The sequence below is a fragment of the Amblyomma mixtum genome, chromosome 3, assembly GCF_055824585.1.
Source record: "Amblyomma mixtum isolate Tamu chromosome 3, ASM5582458v1, whole genome shotgun sequence".
Lineage (NCBI taxonomy): Eukaryota > Metazoa > Arthropoda > Arachnida > Ixodida > Ixodidae > Amblyomma > Amblyomma mixtum.
Genome location: NC_143014.1, coordinates 158,292,016 through 158,314,229, shown reverse-complemented (window position 1 = coordinate 158,314,229; position 22,214 = coordinate 158,292,016). Strand labels below are relative to the sequence as shown.

The 22,214-nt window shown below is 45.4% G+C and overlaps 1 protein-coding gene across 3 annotated transcripts in view; it reads left to right on the top strand.

Annotated features, from left to right (window-relative positions):
* LOC149352486 (sulfhydryl oxidase 1-like) overlaps positions 1-22,214 on the top strand; it is a 116,270-nt gene that overhangs the window by 52,090 nt on the left and 41,966 nt on the right. Inside the window, exon 11 of one of the 3 annotated variants that reach the window (XM_089581675.1) lies at positions 17,162-18,992. The exons of the other annotated variants lie outside the window; for them this stretch is intronic. Within the exon in view, the coding sequence (XP_089437801.1) occupies positions 17,162-17,616 (455 nt within the window). The 3' untranslated portion in view covers positions 17,617-18,992. Of the gene's footprint in view, positions 1-17,161; positions 18,993-22,214 lie in introns of those variants that run through there. 3 annotated transcript variants of the gene reach the window in all.

Sequence of the window (22,214 nt, the reverse complement as noted above, 5' to 3'; positions counted from 1 at the left end):
CCGATTTCAACAAAGCTGACAGAAGAAAGACCAAAGCTGACAGACTTCTGGAAAATAAACGTTGTTCATGAACTGTCCGGTCCAGTCTGGCAATGTTCGGTCCCGATTTCGTGACAACAAAGCTTCCGCTTCAGCGAAAATTTTCCGGGTCCCATGAATTTTGTTTGTAGCGGCATTCGACTGTATTAGAAAACCATACTTGCACGATGCAGCAATCAAAAACTGGAGTAATAATAATTAGTGCTGATTTGAGGGCAGTTATATGGCTACAGAAAAAAAAAGAAAAGCTATACAGTGCTATCAAGCCTTTGTTGTTGGCAAAAAATTTTCTGGTTTGCAAACCTTAAACCACCGCCATACTAGGGCAGTCACCCCACCAATCAGGATGGCTAGCAGACATTACGGCAAAGCTAAACTGATAACTCAGACTGGAGCTACAGTATTCTTGTGTTTTGTGGAATCCCAAAAGATGGGGCTAGTTTCAAATGCAGAAGTTATAACTTTAATCATTCCCTAGTTTAGAGCAAAAGCTGCTTGTAGGAGTTTTTCTGGAGCAAGCAGGTGTCGGCATCGCACTCCGTAACAGAAAACTCCCACATTCAGTTGTTGGCCAATCTTGGGCCATGGGGACTGATGGGCAGGACAATCTCATGAGGATGGAGTACAGCTAGTGCCGTCACTTCATTTGACTTGATTGTGCTTGTAATAGAACCTTCGATAAATTTGAAGGCTGGCTTGTGCAGTATGGCTTTGTAGCAATAATAAAAAACTTTTGTCTGTTAAGATAGGCGCTGTTGCGGCAAGCAGAGTGCTGCCACAGTACTAAAAAAAGCCATGTTTCATTTTAACTTATGCATGCAGCTTTAAAATGAGGAGGTGCACTCAGGTGATGTCATTGAAAGTGCTGGATACATTTTCAATTTCATGCTGCTGGCCTGTTCTACGGAGGTCAGTTTTTTTTTTTTTGTGGTTTCAGTGGCATCTAAACTTTATTGCGACAGTACTGTTGTACTCAGTTTGCCATGCAGTGCGACAGCAGCAGCCTCACCACATATTACTGGGGGTCGCAATATAATAAGCTGTAATGGGCATCAGAACACATGTGGGAACTCTGAGTAAATGGATTCGTCAATTTTAAGCATAGCAGTATGCACACTGCCTTATGCAGTGTCCAAACATAATGGTTCATGTGTTGGGGGTTGTATGAAGTGCAACTGGATACATACGAGTCGAGTCAGGAGTAATAAGAACACAACGATTACACTATGCATGCTAAATTCGCAAAGGTTATGAAATATGAAACTTTAGTATTAGAACTTTGTTCTATTTACTTCTGATGCCATCTGTACTGCTAGCACTTGTGTGGTGCTTTTGTCATTGGCCCTGTTTATTGATATGCCTATTTACCCTGCTTATTCGTTAAGCATTCTCATCGTTCTTGTTCACTCTGCTTATCGACAATGAAATACGTGTATCCTCGTATGCATTTTTTGTTATGCTTTGTGTTTTTGTGATGCAAGAATTTTGTTGCCTTGTTAAAACTACTGTCTACTATTTAAGGTTTGTCACATTTTTACTTCACAAATTTGAGAGTTTAGTGATCATGGCCATTGTGGTGGCAAGCATAACCAGCATAAAACTAATAATGTTAGCTTCTATCATCAAGGAGGCACTAATTGGTTCTTGTGCTCAACAGTGTTTCAGAATAAATAATCTGTGATGTTAATGCTGTGGTCTGAGGCCACCTATTTCTTGTCAAGGGGCGCTATGCTCACTAAGCATAAAGCATAAGGACATTAGTATCGGTAGGTTAACTGATAGTGGTAAAACACTTCACTGCAAACTGCACAAACGCACAGTAACTAAACAGTGTTATTGTGTGAAGGTTACTAATTATTTCTTGGCCTACACTGGATATTACCTATTATGCAAAAAAAAAAAGATGTAATTAGGTAAATAAATATAGAACTAATTGGCATGTACAAAATTCTTTATAGTTTTTCCATTCTTGGCTTCCTGCATGTTTTTATTCTGATTCTTTCATTTTGACATTGACTTTAGGATCTGCATTTTATATGAATCTTGCTTCCATCACATGACAAGTCAAATTACTTGTGTCTGCTGTCATGCTAGTTTGATTGCTTGTTTTCTAGAAATCTGCACATCAAAACTATACATCACTTGCATAGCAGTAGGTGTGTTGCAGACGTAGTACCTCCATTACAGTAGTGTGGAGTTTGAAATGGGCAGTCTAGTTTCAATCATTCATGGTGCCATTTTTTAATGTGGGCTGCAGTCTGAGCTTTATTTCGGTTGGTTTGTTGTATATGGTGGAGGTAGTCTGAACTTTTTGAAACATGATAGCATGACAGGACGCCTCAATTATTCTGCTGTCTGAGAGTTCAGTTGCCTTAAATCAAGTAGACAGTGCTTTTAGCAAGGTGGCTCTAAATTATCAGTATTGGCAGTTATGCTATTTAAACTGTGGATATTAAGGAAGCCTTGCTGTGAATTTCTGGCTGTGCATAAATTAGTTTTGAAATTTTGCTCAGTGTTATGTTTTGTGCATTGCAACTTGTAGCTTTCATTACTTGCTGGCTTATTGTGGTGTTTTACTGTCTTTGCATTGCTTTTTTGTGCGGAATACCCCATGTAATGTGAGTTAAGGCCTGAAAAAAGAAAAAGAAAGACTAGCACATTCCTTGGCAATGTACCACAATGAAGGTACAGTCACCAGCAAAAGTTAATGGGATGTGGGTGTGCGGAAAAAAGTCTGTTTCAACACCATTAAGCAAAGTAATCGCTTGACATGCTTACAAGATTGGGGGATTCGCATGCTGCATCAGCTGTAATCAATTCCAGGTGACTGGCTTGCGAGGCAGTGCTACATTAAATTTTTTCCCAAGCACACACATCCTATAAACTTCTACTGCTTGCCGTTTATTTCATAGCAGTCTACCAGGTGTCATTGGTGGCATACACTCGACCAAGTAGATGTATTTATTAATTCATGCTGATAATACAATTCGTTAAATTAATCGCATCCAGAGATGCACATTGCAACAGAAATGATGAACAAGAATGAGGAACATGTGAGAGGTTCCCATCCATTGTTTATCTCACATTCTGCACCTCTAGGTAAGCTTCACAAACTGGCCCGAGCTGCTACCCTTATAAAATTGATGAGCTTTATATCAGTGCATGTTAAAGATCCTCAGGTGGTCTAGATTAATGTGGAGCCCTCTACTACAGTGTCTCTCACAGCCTGAGTCACTCTGAGACATTCAACCCCACATATGCCATACCATTAAACTGCAGGAAAATTTCAAACTTTTAATTAAAATGGTGTTGAGCCCCTCCTGAAACCTAAATAGTACAATTTTGCAGTGGTAGCTTAATACAAAACTGCTTTTCACACTCTGAAAAAAGGCACGCAGAATTAAAATATTCGTAGAAGAGGAATATGCCTTTAATGTCCCATGCCTGGCACTGCTTCTCTGCTCATTATTCTCACTGGGCACAAGTTTGCATGGTTACAATTATTGTCAGCACATACGAGTAGCCACTATCTTGTGATCCTTCAGGGGTTTGTGTGTTGCCTTCAGAACATGGAAAAAAAAGTTTAGAATGAATTTACACTAGCGTAATTTTTGTGCCCTCTTTTCACTTTGAACAATTTAAATCAAACTTTGTGCATATATCAGCCAGCTTAGAAGTTAAAGACTGTGTAGTCTTGGCCAATTCTTTAACAGCATTGCGTGAGCATTGACCCACTGGCTTGTCTATGGTTGCATGGTACTGCTAAAGAATTGGCCTCATGTACAGTCGGGGACAAAAGTCTCCGGACCACGTGTTGCTCTAACGAAGCCGATAGCTCTGCTATTAGTCGGCGGCTGGAGACCACGCTTGTGGAGGTAAAAGTTAAATTTTTGTTCTTTCATCTCCACAAATGCGGTCTCCAGCCGCTGTCTGATAGTAGAGTTATAAGCTTCGTTTGAGGAACACGTGGTCCGGAGACTTTTGTCCCCGACTGCACCTAGTTAATTGGATTAATATAAAGTGAACTATACTCTTCCTTGCTTGAGATTATACTGATTCCATTTTGGTCATCTGCCAGCCTTTTTCAGTCCTTGGCTCATGGTACTTGGGATGTTCCGTATAAGTAAATTCACACAGCTTAAATATGCTTGCAAGTGTTTCATTAGTGGTACTCAATGTGACTGAGCATGTTTTATATATAATTAAGTTGGCATTGGCTGATGAATTTTCTTTAACCACTGGAATTAAGTTAAAAACATTTTTCATAGTTGTTTAAAAAGATCAAGGTTGCAAAATGTGAAACACTGAAAGATAATTAAAATCTTTCTTTTGTAAAAAAAAAAAAACTGACCATGATGCATGATCTGCTTTTCTGAAAGTATCTTAGCTTTGGGTAATAGTACTAAATGCTCAGCAGAATGTGCTGCTCACATTAAGCGGTCGTGGCGCACATGAATTGGCAGTGCACAATGCTATCCATAAAGGCGAATGCGCAAGACCTTGAATTAGATTTTTTTTGTCTACTAGTTGATAAGAAATTCCAAATATACTATTCTGTGGGATGTCCTAAATAAAATGTTACTGCTGAAACAAGGATAAGACAATGTATTTGTTATGAGGAGAAGGCAAAGAGGAGTGCTTTACCTCTTTACAGTGCTTGTGTAGGGCGTGCAATTTGGTGGTTTGAAATCTGTCGCTTATTTGCCATTCACTGTGCGAGTACAACAAAACTGCAGTAGAAGCATTGTGGCTGGCAGCTTTGATAGAGCTGTAACATGGACATTATAATGATAATGGAAACTGCTGAAGTTCGTGTGGACAAATACACAAATGTCACTACATGTCCAAGCAGGCTTCACCTGCATTACTGAAGCTGGGCGGCATAACAAATACCAGAAACTCATCTCCAATGTACAGTGTTCCTCTGGTTGTGAGGGCTTTTGTTCATTTTGTGATGCTTACTTACACTTCTCATGGTCAGAGCATTTCATTGTTGTTGTGAGCATATTGGGCTTTGTAAAAAAAAGAGGGGTTAATATATGTACAGGCAAGAGGTCTAAGTATATTTTTGTAACTATCATTATAAACTGACATGTTTTGATAGACCTAATAATGTATGTTGCACGTGAAGAAGAAGCCAGAAAAATTGTTCTGTTAAAAAAGGAGGAATAGGTACACTGGCAGAATATGCTGCAGGTGTGTGATCTGTCATCAGTGAAGATTGTAAGAAATGCCGTAGTAGGATGCAATTTAGTGCGCTGTGAGCATAGAAGTGTGGTACCCAGTGTAGCTGTCGGCATCCCTTAAGTGTCCATTTCAGAGGGCTCCTTCTCTCATCTGAGTATCTCTCTTTTTGAGTTCGATGCTGAACACACTGAAAAATTGTTTTGTTAAAGAAAGAGAAACAGCTGCACTGGCAACATATGCTACAAGTGTGTGATCTGTCATCATGTTTGCAAAGGCCATGTGAAGTCAGTGAAGATTTCTTGGAAGTGCTGGAGTAGGATGCAGTTTAGCGTGCTGTGAGCATTGCAGTGCGGTAGCCAGTGTAGCTGTCGGCATCTTTTTTGTGACCATTTCAGAGAGCTCCTCCTCTCACCTGCGTATCTCTCTTTTGAGTCTGATACTGAGCACAGTGTAAATAAGATGTTGCAGCTAAGTTTCTGCAACATATATTCATACTTTCGCAGTTGTATGTGTAAATAATGTGCAGTTTCTCCTCACAGAATGCCTGTTACCCATCTGGTGTGAGTTTGTATAGACTGTTATGACAGTGCACTTGTCCTCTTGTCATCAAAGCACTGATGTAATCTCACAACTGCATGCATGTGCTGTGACCAATGCTGTCATCATTTATATATCATACATCTTTTGGGTCCTGAAGTGATGAATTTTAAATCCATTTTATCCAGAGGATAGATGAGTTGCAAAGCTTACATGTGAGCTTCCCTGTGTGGTGGAAATTCCTGTACAGTAGCTGCCTGTTTGTACTTTGGGGCAGTAGGAGCAATGCTGGCATCATCTAAGCTGAGCAAATGCGTGCACTCTATTTGTGAACACCCGCCAGGCAGTGTACTACCTGTTGGCACTGTGCTTAATCCACTTAATCCCCGACTCAAGGATGCTGGAAACCTGACCTTGTCTTCTATGGTGAGGCGGGTACATGCGAGGATCCAGAGGATGCCATCACTTCCTCTAATGGACCTTTTTCTAGTAGCGTTGCATGCACTTCGTCACGATGGTTCAGCGGCTGGGGCACTCGACTACTGAGCCAGAGGACACGGGTTCAATCCCAGCCATGGCAGCTGTACTTCGATAGATGCAAAACACAAAAGGCGCCGCCCGTGTGCTGTGCGATGTCAGCACACGTTAAAGGACCCCAAGTGGCCTAAATTGATCCAGAGCCTTGCACTACAGCGTCTCTTGTAGCCCATGTGTCGCTTCGCAATGCTAAACCCCACAATTTACAATTTGTGTTCTGTGCATGCGCCAAGCCTCCTCCTCCACCATTTTTGGCAGGATCTCCCGGTGAAGATGGCGGATGAGTTAGCCGCATGTGTTTTTCCATAAGCAGCGTCTGTGCGACCAATGACTGGAAGAACTGCAGAGCATTATTTAGGTGCCATGCTATCATATTTTAGGCAGACAGAAGTGTCCGCGTGGCCTCACATGCATTGTCCTCGAGCAAAAAGATGCTGTCTCGTTTGCCAGCATTTTTTAGTGTGATATTAAGCGGATTTAGTGCAGCAGTGACAATTTACACCATGGCTGGTTTGTCCGCTGATGACTGACACCTGTCTGCTCTCCCTAGACAAAGCCAGCACTGCAATTAATTATTGCCTGAAAGTAAGCTCACACCTTTATTGTAAAGGTATTTTTGCAGAGATAATGGGAGGGAGCATAGCTGGCCTGACGTGGCGTGCTTGTTTGCCACCTGCAGCCGCGGGAGGGGTGTGCTACTAGAAAAGGTCCATTATTGCCCCCTAGGCAAGCCCTGCTGCCATTGCACAGGAATAGCTGCTGTGAAGAAAAGCTGACATGTAGGTTTTACAGCTTGTCTGTTGTAATACACTATAGGCCACTTATAGAACAGCCCTATGTTAAGCACAGCTCATTCGGTTTATATTTGACATCCAGGTGGAAAAAAAGCAAAGGAAAGGAAGTAAAATTTGGCTAGATTGGAATGCATTTGGTGTTTTGGTGCACTGCTTTCCTCTCATGTCTTTCAGAGGCACGAAGGAAAGGGGGGGTTGTGAGCCTGGCACAATCCAGTAATTATTGTGGCCGAGTTGGAGAGTATCTGTGGCACTTCTGGCAAGTTCTAAATTATCCCTTGTGATGATCTTGCAGAACCACAATCGTACATGAATCACACTAATAATACCGAAACCAAGGATGATTTTTAAGCAAACGTGCAAAGTTTTCTACTTTTATTCAGTGCCATATTGTTTTATACAGAGCATTCAGTTTCGTAAGGGATGTGCTGATGAGGTAGATGTCCAGTAATAGAAAATTATTACTGTGCTTAATCATGGTTACCATCTTTGGTATGAATTTCTTTAGCTTGTGTGGTATATGCTATAAGTGGTCTACAATGTATACATATATTTTTAGTTGTTTTTGAACATACGTTGTTCAGTTTTACAGCATGTATAAGGTTATATTGTGGGCAGAGTCTCTTTTTTTTTTTTTGTCTGTAAAAAGTGTTGTGTTAATAGTAGTGCATCTTCTGGGTATCTTTTTAATGATTTTCACTACCACAATATGCAGTTTAGGTATATTGGCTATGGCACAAATGCTGGAAATTGTTTAACAATAGAGAGAGCTGACTGCCTTAAGGCTGTGATTCCACAGCACCAAAAATTCTTGGTATCAGTACTGTTAGTTGTAAATGAAAAGCTGAATTTGGGGTTTCATTTTTTTTAATAGCTTTTCTACCGTTTACTGATGACAATAAAAGCCCAAGTGTTGATTTCACCTCTTGCAATGTCTCTTATTCGTGACTAGTGACAGGAGTATCATGTTCTGGAGGACTCTAGCAGACAGTCTTGCTTTTACATTGCTTTTACATACATTAATGCACTCGTGTTTACAATGCCGCTTGTGCATAAGGAGTGGTACTGAATGGGAAGTTGAAAGCACGTAAATGTAAATGGCGGCATTCTGTACTCATGGGCCATCATGCGAGGTTTCCATACACGCTTATTAATAGGACACCTATAGGGCTTATGCAGTTTCACCTGCATAGGTCTTAGCACAATGGCAGACTTTATGAAAATGCCTGACCAGGGCTTAAACTTGGTATCGGCTCAAGGGGTACACCTGACCAACTTTTATAGGAGGTCTCGGGCTCCTCTTGGCTGGTGACCAGAAATTGCATGATTGTGCACTATATAAGTGAGGTATGATATTTTCCTAGCATTTTTAATGCGACAGCCTTATAAGTCACACCGGGGAAAAAAATGTGTCGTCGGTTACATGATTCCCTGGATCGGAAGTGGTGTCACCAGACTGAAATTGACAACTACATATTTCTATGTGTCTTTATTGCATCCATGTCACCACCTCTAGACACTTTCAGGGAAACATCCAATCACCAGGTAAATGACCCAAAGAGATGTCTGGTGTAGTGGTACACAAAGACAACCATTAAAGAATGACACAAAACTTGATGTAAAGGCATCAACAGCTTTTAATGCTATTGCATTGCTGACACATACTGTAGTTAGGTGACCCTGTGACTTTTTTATACTTTATGCTGTGCATCAAGTTCACTTCATTGGTACTGTTTGAACCTCTCTGCATGCACACTTCAGTGACAAGGTCTTCCCACATTTGGCCATGTAAAAGAGGTATAGAGGCATACAGACTCTAGGGCTAGTGGTAGCTGCATTGCCGTGCATTCCCTCTCCACATTTTTGCAAACCATGGCAGTAGACTTGGTAGGCCGATTGGTAGCCAGCCACTTTTATGTGTACAAATTTCAAGATACTTAGCAACCTGGCTATGCGAACTTTCTCAAATTACATGGTTCTAACCATGTGATTAACACCGTGGTTGTTATTACCAAACTGAAACTAAAGTGGTGCGGGAATATGGTGGCCACAACTGGCGAAGGACAGGGTTAATTGGAGAGACATGGGAGAGGCCTTTGCCCTGCAGTGGGCGTAGTCAGGCTGATGATGATGATGATGATGTAAAAGAAATCAGTGTTTGATTTTCTGTCTCTTTTTCTGCAAACAATCCGTAAGAAAACAAATTGCGGACAGCCATGATGATGGTACCATGGTGGTGTCGCAGATGTTCATCGTGACCTCTTCTCCATGCTTTAGCACTCTAGTTAAAGGGGGCCCAACAGTATATCTGTAAATTGTCACTTTCTTTTCGTGTGCTTAACCTCCAGTGCGGTGCCTAAGGTGGTGTGGAGAGTCGGCACGGAATTCATCAGTGCATATTCATAGTTCTGGCTTGGACGTTAATTTTCGAGAACCATTAAAATCAATTGTAGAGCATAACGAAAGGAGAAATTTGGGCAGGTTGGTACAATTGCGAAATGGTTTGGAGATTATTTTTACATCTTGGATGTCATCCCCACTACTGTTCCAGCAAAAAAGACCCGCTTACCGGGATTACCCATGCGCTCGCGTTGTCATTTTGGGCACCACTGCTGGTGTTCCAATTATGTACAGCACCGACATCTCCAATCCAGTCAGATTTTAGCCTTGTATTTTGCCTTTTGATGTTTGTCAGGTCAGACTTGTGTGGGTTTTTACTTTTCACCATCTACCCTTGCCGTCTTCATTCTAAGCAGAGATTATGATTTAAATTCTGTATGCGAATATCTCTCTTTGATTTCTTCTCTGTGTGGCTAATCCGCACGGAGGATATTTGCCATTCTCAAAGGGCACAACAACAGCAGCATTGCTGGCTAGGCTGTGTACAGCCTAAAAGGCGGAGGCACTAATCAGAGGTGAAATTTAAAAATTTTGTGGCATACAGCAATGAATTTGGTGCGCTTATTGGGAAGTCCACTGAATTCAGAAATATAGAATTTCACTGAAATACCTTAGGTAGTTTTGGCATTATAAATTTTTATATATTTTATTGTTATACCAAACTTGCAGAAAGCCTGGCGTTGCAACAATACATGGTAGGAGTCTGCAGTTACTTGTAAGTTTTACCCAAAGGAATGGTTGATGCATTGACATTCCGCTAGCATTTTTAACAGCCTGATTTTTTCCTTCACAGAATATTATATCCACGCTTGCATAATGCACTCATTATTGTCATATCAAATTAGTGACAGTGAGAAAATAAGAAAATAATTAAAAATAGAGGAACATCACTTCATAAAGAATTTATCAGGGAGCACGATGCAACAAACCGCATGAAAATCCGTGGGGCCATTGTCGTGCTACGCTTTCTGCAAGTAGGGCAGTCGGGTCAAAAAACATTTCGAATGTCCCAGGACTGTAATGTTTAGTGTCTTTGGCTGCGGGGGGGGGGGGTCTTCGTTTTATTTGCCGTCCTTCGTTCATTCAGCCCTGCATGCCTCCTTTTTGTTTTGTTTTTTTCTGGTGGTCCCATTCTGCCGAGAGTCGCCGACACCGCACGATGTGAGTCGCGGACGCCGGACGCTTCGTTCCAAGCCGTTTCCAAGGCGACAGAACATAGTTAAAAGTGTCCCTTAATACTGCAGCGCCAGCTAGACAAATGTTCATCGTAATCGCGATAAACCGGGCGGCGCATCCCGCGCTGTCGCGAAAACGAAACTTCATCCGCGTTGGAACTGGGCCTCAGCGCCTTGGTTAGGTGTTTACGTGTCGCCGAGGTATTCGTGTTCGCTACCGGGCGTCAACACCGGGGCATAGATCGGCCTCTGGTGGCACATGCTGCTGCTCGATCGCATCGGTCGGCGTCATCATTTCGGGGAAAATTTTAGGGAATATAGTTAAAAGGACCTTATAGATACCAAAATCTGATATTTTCTAAAATCGGATTTTTTTGTAGATTTCCAGTTCAATTCAGTTTTATTCACCAGACATAGTTGGACGCAGCTTGAATATGTCCATCAAACCAAATACAAGGCATAGCGTACGGCATGCGAGAACTAAATAGAACCATCACTGATTACAAAACATATGAACCATAATAAATTGGGAAACAGAAAGCGTAGAAGAAGAGACAGTAATAACTTGCAAAAGTTGAGAAATCCCTAGTTATACAGAACGAAGTAAACAGGAAACTAAAAACGCCATTTTATTGAAACGACGAAGAGAACACATTTAAGGAGGGCGCCGAGGTAAACAAAAAAGCAGAGAGTAATAATAATGATATTAACAGTACATAAGTACTCACAATTTTTACAAAGTAGCTGAGTAGTTCCTTTTAAATGTTTGCGGTCAGTCATGGACTGAATTAGCCCGGGTGGGAAAAAAGGCTTTAAAGGCGGACGCGGGTATCAAATCGTGCAGATAATGTATATGAATTTCGTCTTTTGAAACTAGAGTATTTTTCACCATTTTGCCCTACCACTTTTTCGTAATAACTATAAATTAGTCTTCAGCTTATAACCTTCCCCGTACCTTAAATATATTTGAAAACATTACTGGCTACAAAAGATTGGTTTATGGGGGTTTAACGTCCCAAAGCGACTCAGGCTGATGCCGTAGTGAAGGGCTCCGGAAATTTCGACCACCTGGTGCGATGTCACGTTAACGTGCGATGTCACGTTAAAGAACCCCAGGTGGTCGAAATTTCCGGAGCCCTTGTATTTCCGGAGCCTCAAATGTACTTAGGTACGGGGAAGGTTATAAGCTGAAGACTAATTTATAGTGATTACGAAAAAGTGGTAAGGCAATATGGTGAAAAATACTCTGGTTTCAAAAGACGAAATTCACGTACATTATCTGCACGATTTGATCCCTGCGTCCGCCTTCAAAGCCTTTTTCCCACCCGGGCTAATTCAGTCCATTCATGATTGAATGAAAACATTTGGTGTCGAAATCCGGGATCTGCAGCCTGGATCTCTAGGCTACGAGTGCGGTTATCTCAGGTGGATGGACCGAAATTCGAGTGGACGGCTCAACGAGCGCAAAACGTCCTACTCATCAATGAGGCAAGTGCTCCTTTGATTTCCGAATCTGCGGCACATAACCAACTGTAACGTCCTTGTGCGAGATGCTCAATACGAATAACAACTAGCTTAAGAAGATAAACGTAAAACTCAGAGTACATCTGGGATGAAGGGTTTTTGAAACTGAGTACGTGGCAGTCATTGATTATGAAGACTAGTGAAGCGCACTCTGGCCGACCTTCTCAGTTAACAAACTCTTCCGTCAACGGAGACCTCGCTACTCATGTCGTCGCAGATCCTTTTGAAATGCTCGTAGCTAAGTTACCCAAGCTACAACTAGCCATCGCTCCTTTCTCTAGGGACTTCTCTGGGGACTTGTGCCATTCGAGTATGAGTTTTGGGAACAGTTTGACTAGACGATCAATCGTAACAATGGCCTTACTGTCATGGGAAAAGTTACGCTATTTATGCTTTTCTTGAAAGAATATGCTGCGCCATCGTGAGCCTCCCTACTACTGAAGATTGCCTCTTGGACCGACTGCTTCGTTGAAGAGGCGCTTTGGCTACAAGATGCGCTGGAACAAGAGCACTTCGCCGATATTTGCGAGATGCACGACCGAGTCCTCATTAAAATCGAAGACGCTTGCACGACCGTGGGCGTGAGCAAGTCATCGTTTCCTTCGATGCTCTGCGATATCCTACTTCAATCGCTGCTACCTGACATCGTCGTCCAGTACCTGGTGCAGTAGCTGATGACCCGAGTCACCACTGCGACCATGTCAGAGCTGGACCGTTTGCTGGCGTTTCTGGCAGTTAAGAGCCTCGAGAAGAGCGATTTCAAGGGCTGAAAAGGCCGGGATATCAAACTTGAGTACACGGCCAGGCAGCACCGGAAAGCTTGTGAGGCACAATCAGCCTACGTCATCGGTTATTCAAGGCAACTCTCCATGGATTGCCGAGAGCTACGTTTTCTGCAAGCTACTTACTGAATAAGTCGTGCCACTCTGGGCTTCCTCTCCAGCAGCAGAAACGACTTCCGTCCAAGCGCATGCGCTGCTTCCGTTGCACAACGAAGGGTCAGCGTGCACGAGACGGTCGGCGAAGGATTACCTGCTTCACCTGCAGGGGTCATCATGCCTCAAGTACGCGAGTCGGGGGTGTGAACCGACAGACGCGTCATAGTGGGACCAACGTGAGCACTGACACGACCGTGTGCACATTCATCTGAACGAGCAGGCCTAATGTCCAGCACGGATTGAACTCGTGTGCACTGTTGCGAACATTTCGTTCCTGGGCAATAAATGAAAACACGTGGTGCTATATTCGAGGAGTTTCGATGGTGGCAGCCAGCGCACGTTCAAAACGGAAGAGTTTTCGAGACATCTCAAGTCCGTGCATGGGTTTTACCACCATTGCCTTAAACATATTCGCTAGCTTATCAAATCAAGTTTGGAAACGACGCGTTGTGGAACTACACTTGAAAAGCCAGAGTTCCGACACGGGCGTTGTTCTGCGTACACTTGAGATTTCACCGGTTTGCTTAGATATCGCACGCCCATAGATTCAGCTCTTGTGGCATCGATAAGTACGGAAATAACACTGTGGACAAACTATGCTATCCTGCACTCGTAATGAGAAGTGGCACAAGTATACTTATTGGTTCTGACCAGATACGGACTGTTCTGACAGGCCATGTTTGTAGTTTCGACATGGTCTGGACACATAACAATGAACTCCTAGCACAGCTGGACATTTCGCGGTGTCACGACATCTTCACAAGCTAAAAGAGGCAGTGAGGAGAGCGGTGACTCACTCTGCTCTTCGAAGGAATCGTAGAGCTTGGGATGTCAGATCCTGTTGACAAGGATCACTCCGTAAGCGCGACCATACCTGACTTTGAACAAAGTGTCAAGCTTCGAAGTGCAAAATATATGGTCGCACTACCACATGAACTGTAAAAGACCGAACGCAGCCTTTTGAGTGGAAATATTGTACAAGATTAGACAATTCTGCGGAGCACCTCGCACGCAATGTATCGATCGGAATGGTCTCGTCTAGCCGCACATGGTGGCACTGGCCTTAGTGGTTGCAGTGGCTGTCGCAGCCGATAGGCTCCCAAGACAGCCAAGGCATGCTTCGAGTCGGTGAGCGCTCATCTCGCTTGACATCACGCGAAGAGCGGAAGAACTGTCATCCTTCCAATAAATCACCACATTTCAGCACTGTTGGCAGCTTGAGCGCATTGCCAAGTGCTGTACGGTGGTGTCGGGGGCACTTTGATACAACTGCGAGAGCGCTACTTGATTTGCCGAGTGTGAACTTTTGTGAAGTGAGTGATCCGCGACTGCTACTTCTGCGAACGTTCCAGGAGTTGCTTAGGAAGCGCTCCAACCACATCTTTTCCGAGTCAGCGCCTTTCTTCGGCCAGTCCTTTCTAGGTCCTGGGTATTAATTTTTCATAACCACTTCTTGGCACACTCACTGAACTGAGATCCAACTCCTGCCTACTTGCTTGTCGGAACGAGGCTCCCGACGCCGCCGCAAGATACCAAAGTCTACGTCACAGGGTACACAACATGTGTGGTAGCTGTCCGAAGACATGTATACATGCTACGCCTCACTGAACACCTTTGGACGAGAATGACGAAAGAGTACATCCTGCAGCTTCATTCTGCGCACCACTTAAGGAACAGACCCGCTAACGAGCTGAACGGCGGCGACGTCGTGCTTGCTATGTGCAGGCTGAAAGTGTCCCATGGCAACTGTGGAAATTCGCAAGTGGAAACTGGCAAAAGTTACGGTGGACATATTGCAAGATAAAACTGCAAGACGTATTCACCACCTCTAAAGCGATTCGGAGGCTTGTTGCCCTGGAGTTAAGCGCCATACATCATTTTGCGACCGGGACAGTGTTGAACCCTGGACGCCATCTCCACTATACCGTGCCTGTGAATAAGAAAAAGTTCCGCTTGCAGGGAGGTGCTCGTGTGCTCGCGCTAGGATCCTCTTACCACCTTTCCTAGAATCCATTGCATGGTCGCCTGTTCGTAGTCCACTTTATATAAACATTGTAACTAGCGGAGAAGAACACGAAGTACAATAAGTCTGTTGAGGCTCTGCGTGATGCAAGTTCCTCCTGCACGTATTTTGCGTTTTTTTTTTTTTGTGGTAGTTGTAATTTTCCAGTGACAGAAACTTTTGGAGTTGGTTCCACGAACGGAACAAACCAAGTTAAAATTTTGGTATTGCTGGTTGAAGAATGGCCGCAGAGATGTCGATTCAGATACGTTTATCAAGCTCTGCCGTCTTCCTCACTGTGACGGCGACACTTCACACTAGTGCTGTGCACTGCACTCAGTGACTGCACGTCACTGCACTCATCAGCAGTGACGTCTCACTGCTGGTGAAGACTGCGAAAACGATAGGGATATGTAGTTTCGACGAGGCAGGTGGCCTAGCAGGTGGCGAAATGAGCAGAGGGCCGAGCCACAGGTTTTGGAGGTAATGAATATGGTTCCTTTTTTTCCCGAAAACTGATGCATCCCCCATGAAAGACCATGAGGAATCGCTCCCCCCCACTCTAAAGCCATCCCCTACGTACACGCACTCAAAGGGGGCATTAAGTCTGACTGTCACGTCGAAATGACCAATCTGCTCTACTTCACTTGTTTAATGGCGCACAAGAGCAGTTTTTTCAAGTAACAGTCTATCGTCCCTACTGAGTAACTTTTATTAGTAGTAGTGAAAACATTTATTTCAGTAAGGAAGAATTAGGGTATAGGTGGAAGGGGGGGGGGGGGCGAGAGAGGGATATAGAGCTTCAGTGGTAGTTAGTTCCCTCTTAGTCCAGGATGGTGGTGGTGGTGAAAACATTTATTTAATCATAGGGAGAGGTGTTGGGGGTCGTGACCTGAAGGGTCACGCCCTTACAACCACTAGGTGGGATGTCTAGTCAGGCACCCCATTGGCGTTTGCCGCAGCCCGGGCGCGCTCCCAGTCCTCTCGGGTGGGGTTCGGGATAGGGTGTAGGGATGGGTTCTGCTGGCAGGCCCACACCATGTGGTAGGTTTCAGACACCTCCCCACAGTGTGAGCACCGCCCGTCGAATTGAGGATCGAAATGCTGTAGAGTTGCCGGGCACAACATCGTGTTGGTGAGCAGGCGCAAGAGTACCCGCTCGTTGACCTTCCCCAGCCTTTGCACGGGGTGGGAAGAGTTTGGTGCGTGGATTTGTAATAATCGCACATTTCCTTAAAAGTGTAAATCGGATTGAAATCGAAGTCCTGGTCGGCGTCGGGTCCCGTGGGAAATGCCCGGAGAGAGAGCGCGCGGGCGGCGGCGTCGGCTGCCTCATTTCCGTGGACGCCTTGGTGACCTGGAGCCCAAACGATAGATCGGTGCGCGGGATCCGAGTCTCGGCTACAATTTTGGTAAATGCGATAAGCTAGGGGAGTAACCCACCCTTGCGTGACGTTTCGACAAGCCCATCGCGAGTCGGTGATTATGTATTTGGAGGAGGTGTCATAGGCTGCCAAATCGATGGCAACCTCTTCTGCGTGAATTGCTGACTGGGCTTTGAAAGTAAGGGCGTCCACTGTTTTACCCTCGTGGACGACCGCGGCCGTGTACCATCCCCTGGGGTCCGGGCCGGACGCGTCCACGTAGAAGACTCCTGGTTTGCTCCGAAAGTGGCGGTCCAAGGCTTCCGCCCGCGCCAGGCGCCTGCCATTATGATCCTCTTTGGACATAATGGTGAGGAGAGGCCGCACGTGTGGAGGACGCGTCTCCAGTGTACGGGAAGGCGGCATCTCTCCTCTGTGAATTGAGTGTGCTGGATGTGAAGTCGGGCTAAAAGGCGGCGACCCGACCCTGTCTTTGTGAGACGAGTGTATTGGTTGTTGAGGTGAGCCTCCCGAAGCTCCCTAAAAGTGTTCACCATCCCCAGTGCCAAAAAGCGGCTGGTAGAGGTAGAGAACGGGAGGTCCAGCGCTCGTTTCATGATTTTGCGGAGGATGACCTCGAGGGCATCCTCTCCTGTTTCCGCAGGTGGAGGTAGGGAGTCGAATGCAAGATTCGACTGGTCACGAATGCGTTCGCCAGCCGCAAGGCGTCTTTGCATCGTAACCCACCGCGCTTGTTGGAAATCCAGGATGCCGTTGGCCTCCACCGCCGCCTTGGCCCTCGTCACCAGCATGAGCTGTGTGCTCGGGTCCGAGTCGGTCAGGAGGGCCTCCCACTGCTTTGGACTAGTGCTGTTAATCTTGGATAATAAATGGCTCTTTTCGGCGCCCCAGGTGACGTGGTACTTACGTCGTGGCATGGTCCCCACACCACACGCACTCGTTCATGTCCCTAGTCGGTCACATTTTATGATGCACGACTCTGCTTGGATACGTGTCTGTTTGCAGTCGTCAGAGCGTGGTGGCCTGCCTTCTGTTGAGGTTGTCCGCCGGAGCTGCGTACTTTTTCGTGCTCCCAACAACTTCATTGCCTCCCTGTAAGGCTATTGTGAGCCTAAATCCACAAATAAATCCACAGCTGTGGCTTGGTCACGGTGCCTAGTGAAATTTATCCTAATGGAGGGCAACAATGCCGAAAATTAACGAGTAAGGAGCGTTGTTACCATTTCAAGAATAGATGTCAACTTCGCTCCTTACACGCGTGCTGCAGTAGGTATTGCACCCCTTAATTACTGGCCGCCTCCTTTAGCTACGAAGCCAATCAGCTTTCCTGTGGTTCAGTGTTCCAAAAACTTTTGTAAAGCAAGTGTCAGTATAGTATAATACCAACTAAGAGAAGGTAACAAAGTCTGCCTGTGGTTTCATGCTGAGCGCTCGTTGTTATACTGTCGTTTGTAAACAGAAAGGTTTTTCTTTTTTCTGTTTTCATAGAGATCATAAGAAGCGGATGTTCTGTTTGAGAATGTTCTACTTAAACACGACTTTACTGGCTTTTGTTTTGTGTTTCTTGTACGTTCTGCCAAGTTCTGCTTCGGTCTATGATTGCACGCATCTTTGCCTGTTTCGTTTCCAGCAGGTACAGGCAAGCGACCTCCGAAAAGAAAGGCTAGTAGTTTTTGCCATCTCTATATGGGTGTTGCGTATGGCGGCTCCCTCTTTAATCCTCTCTGCACATCCTGCCTTCCTGTCGAAATCTCGGCATACGTTTCACATTTGGTTTGGTTTTATGGGGTTTAACATCCCAAAGCGACTTAGGCTGTGAGGGACGCCGTAGTGGAGGGCTCCGTACAATTTCTTCCAGCTGCGTTTCTTTAACGTGCACTGACAGCACAAGCGCCTCTAGCATTTTGCCGCCATCGAATTTCGATTGGCACAGACGGGATCGAACCCGCGTCTTTGGCTTTAGCAGCCGAACACCATAACCACCGAGCCACCGCGGCGGCTACCTGTGTTGGTGAGGCACCGACTCCAAGGGATCTGCACGAGTCTTTATAATTAGGTAATTCGCTGTTTGGATGAATAGCTTCGTGTGTTATTTTTGACTTGCCCTCGTAATGAAAGAACACTAATGATACGCTTCCAGTTAATGTGGCCTTTGAAATACATCTTTTCGGGTTCGAGTTGGCGGCCGAAATGGCGAAAGGGCGCATAAGTCATGCGTGTGTCTAATGTCCCGGTCATCTGTATTTGTAGAAACGGGGAAAGAATCGTCGTCATTGATTGAGACTTGAGGTAAGTCAGGCGAGTTTCTTGACGTATCTTAACGAGGCAAGGAATCATTTGCTCAGTTCTTTCCATTTATAAAAAAGTGGAATATAGATGTAAGCTCTACGGCCCAATTGGATCCCGCGCTGCATGCGTAGCTGGATACTGTGCGACTGCTTAGTTGGCCTTTTTCTTTGCGTGCGTAATCAAGTGAAGGTTATTGCTTAAAGCATTTCCACATGTGTGTGTGTGTGTGTGTGTGTGTGTGTGTGTGTGTGTGTGTGTGTGTGTGCGCGTGTGTGTGTGTGTGTGTGTGTGTGTGTGTGTGTGTGTGTGTGTGTGTGTGTGTGTGTGTGTGTGTGTGTGCGTGTGTGTGTGAGAGAGAGAGAACTGAATGGGCAGAGCGGGCAGAAAGGGTGAGTTTGATACAAAAAGATTTAGGAGGTGCAGTTCTTTCCTCCTGAAAAAAAAAACAAGAAAGGAGAGATCAGAGCTGAAGACTAATATATGAACGCGCGACGCTTACGACCGGTAAGAATTGATTGAGATTCGTATATGTAAAAGGCATAGTGTAAAGCGGAAACAGACACAAATGTTTTGAACTGTGGAAATACCTAAAGAAACTGCAACTGAAAGAGCACTGAACTACGTAAAAGAAAAAAATATACCATGAAACGAAAGTTGCACGTCGCAGAAGGGACAGACAGACGGACGTAACTGGTAACTAGACTTGCTATAGGGTTTTTTTGGCGTAGTTAAAACAAAGTGCTGCTCTCAGCTAGTTTGGAATTAGCGCTTATGTCGTCCTTGCTTCTGTCCGTCTTTTGTTCTAAAGGCTGCGTCGAAAAAAAAAAATGGAACTTCACCAACTTGCCAGTCTAACTGACCTGGGATTTTTTTAATGTGTTCCGGAATCTCTATGCATAGGCGTTTGAACATTTTGCCGACATCGACATGCGGAAACAGCGGTCGGAATAGAGTTCGTGACCTTGAGCTCGGCGACCAAACGCAGCAGACTGCGGCGAATGCCTGGAAAATCTGTGTAGAGATGACAAAAGAAAAAAAAAAACTGGCTTGGCATGGCTCGTGAGTGGTCCGTCCGTGTCGATGTGTTAACGGGACTCTCGATGGCCTTGGTATTTGCGGGTTTCATGCCTTTGGCTGTATAGAAGCGCAACTTCCCCAGCGCGACTGCACGCAGTGCATGCGTGACCATTAAAAAAAAAAAGCTGGGGCTCTTTCGGTCTATAACCTGTGTTTTGATGCACACCGATTGTTCACGTTCGTTGCAGTGTAGATGGGCCACGAATTCTCGCTATCAGCTGAACGAGGAAGACACAGTTTCTAGTAGCCGTAATAGTACTTTATGCAGTTTCTTCTCCCCCTTCCATGCAGAGGCAGATAGGTTTATACCTCACCGTTAAAGCGCGATCCCTGTTACCGCTCACACCGGGTGCTAGCTTCGCGCGCGTACTGAGCCCTTTACATTTTGTTACCTTTTGTTAAGGAACTGTAACGGCATGCTCGCGTTCTGATTGCTGCACGGGCGCTTCCCGGACAACGGCAGTCGACCGTAGTTTGTCGGTCTTTATTTGTTGCCCTTGCAGCCGCCACGGTGAATCTTCTAATAAGCGCCAGCAATACCTCTATAGGCATCAGTTCGTACTGGTAATCCAGTACCGTGCCCCTCGGCCGCTCACAGCAGTAAAATAAGAAAAAAAAAACATGTATATAGCCGTTAGATGGAAGTAACACTAAACCGTTACGACTTCCTTTACTGGGGAATTAAAGCCGTAGGTAGTAAATTGAGAACCATTGTGCCCAAGGGCGTCCGCAGAATTTTTTGCAGGGGGGGGGCCCCGTTGGTGCCCCGGGGGGGGGGGGGGCCCCGTTGGTGCCCCGGGGGGGGGGGGGGGGGTATGTTCGTAGCAAAAAGGCGCTATTTGCGGAGTAAATTTATTTATTTATATATAAATAAAAATTAAACAAAATGCACACATGAAAGAAAAATTACAAACAGCAAATTAAAGCGCGGCTAGGAGAGGTACATTGGAGTTTATCAACGAAGAAACAACTAAAATTAATAAAAAATGCAAAAAGATGCTATATCACTTCGTGGAGAAGAGTGCTCAGTCTTCCTGCATACGGGTTCTCGACTCACCCGGATTGATGACCAGCACACAGCACAATATGTTCGCAAACACGCAACTACAGTCACTCAGTCAGTCTTCCTTGAACAGCAACTGTAGGCGCCTCGGATTTTTCTGGGCGAATTGCGTAATTACACGTGTGATAAATTCACTTCTGTGCTTCATTACACGCTCTCGGTGCACACTCATCATACACATTGATTGGAAAAACTGTTGAACGCGTACGTTGAAAACAAAAGATGACTATATATACAACGAAAACTTATTTACAAGATAAATGCACGCTCGCAGCTTCATACACCTCGCTCCATCTTGCTTGCGCATCCGCACAGTCGAGCAACCCCACACACACTGCTCGCCGCTCGTCGTTTTCTCGTCCGCTGTCTTGGTTGTTCTCAGCTTCGCTGACAACCGGCCACTAAAAACACCCAAGCACAAACACAGAGGCGCGCACACGTGCGAGGGCTTACTTGCCGCAGTATCCCCGAATGCGCACTTTGGGGGTGAAAGGAACGCCGCGCAACTTCCGAGGGGAAGGGACACTCGCCACTCCGGTCGGAAAATTTGTTTTTGTGTTTTTATGGGGTTCAGAGCCCCAAAACGACTCAGGCTATGAGGGATGGAGTAGTACAGAGTTCCGGGTAATGTCGACCACCTGGGTCTCTTTACCATGCACTGACACGCACAGTACATGGGCGCTGTTGTGATTTGAGGCCCAGCCAGAGGTGACAGGCGAGCCAGGCAGGCGCCATCGGGCTGCGTTGACCAAAGGCGCTGGTTTTCACAGAAGACGCAAAGAACGCTGGTGTGGGGGCGCCTCGGGAGACTGCGTCGCCGTGAACAAAAGCAGCTAATCCCCTTTGCCGGAGATTCTGAAAGCGGCGCTTCTACCGAACTGCGCTACACGTGGATCGGAGGAGACAGCGAGCGGCGGCGGCGCCAACTCATCGCCCGCTTGCCCCTGAGCAGCCCGACAAAGCGGGGGTGGACACGGCTGATTTGTCCTTCCCTCCTTAAGAATTCATCGGTGACCGGCGTAACGACATAGGCGAAAACAAGATGCCCCGTGCACTGTCTGCCTCTGTGTCGCTATCTCTCTAGAGATCAAAGAAACAGACACCCATCTCAAGGCGGCTCGAAACACATGCTCGCCGGTGCCGCTGTATGTCTGGAACAGGTCGCCCTTCAGTAGAGCTAACGATGGCGTGGTTTGAAAACGGCGGAACGACGCACGCCCGGACGCGGCATTTCGCAGATGTGACCATGCGGGGCTGCTTTTACCAT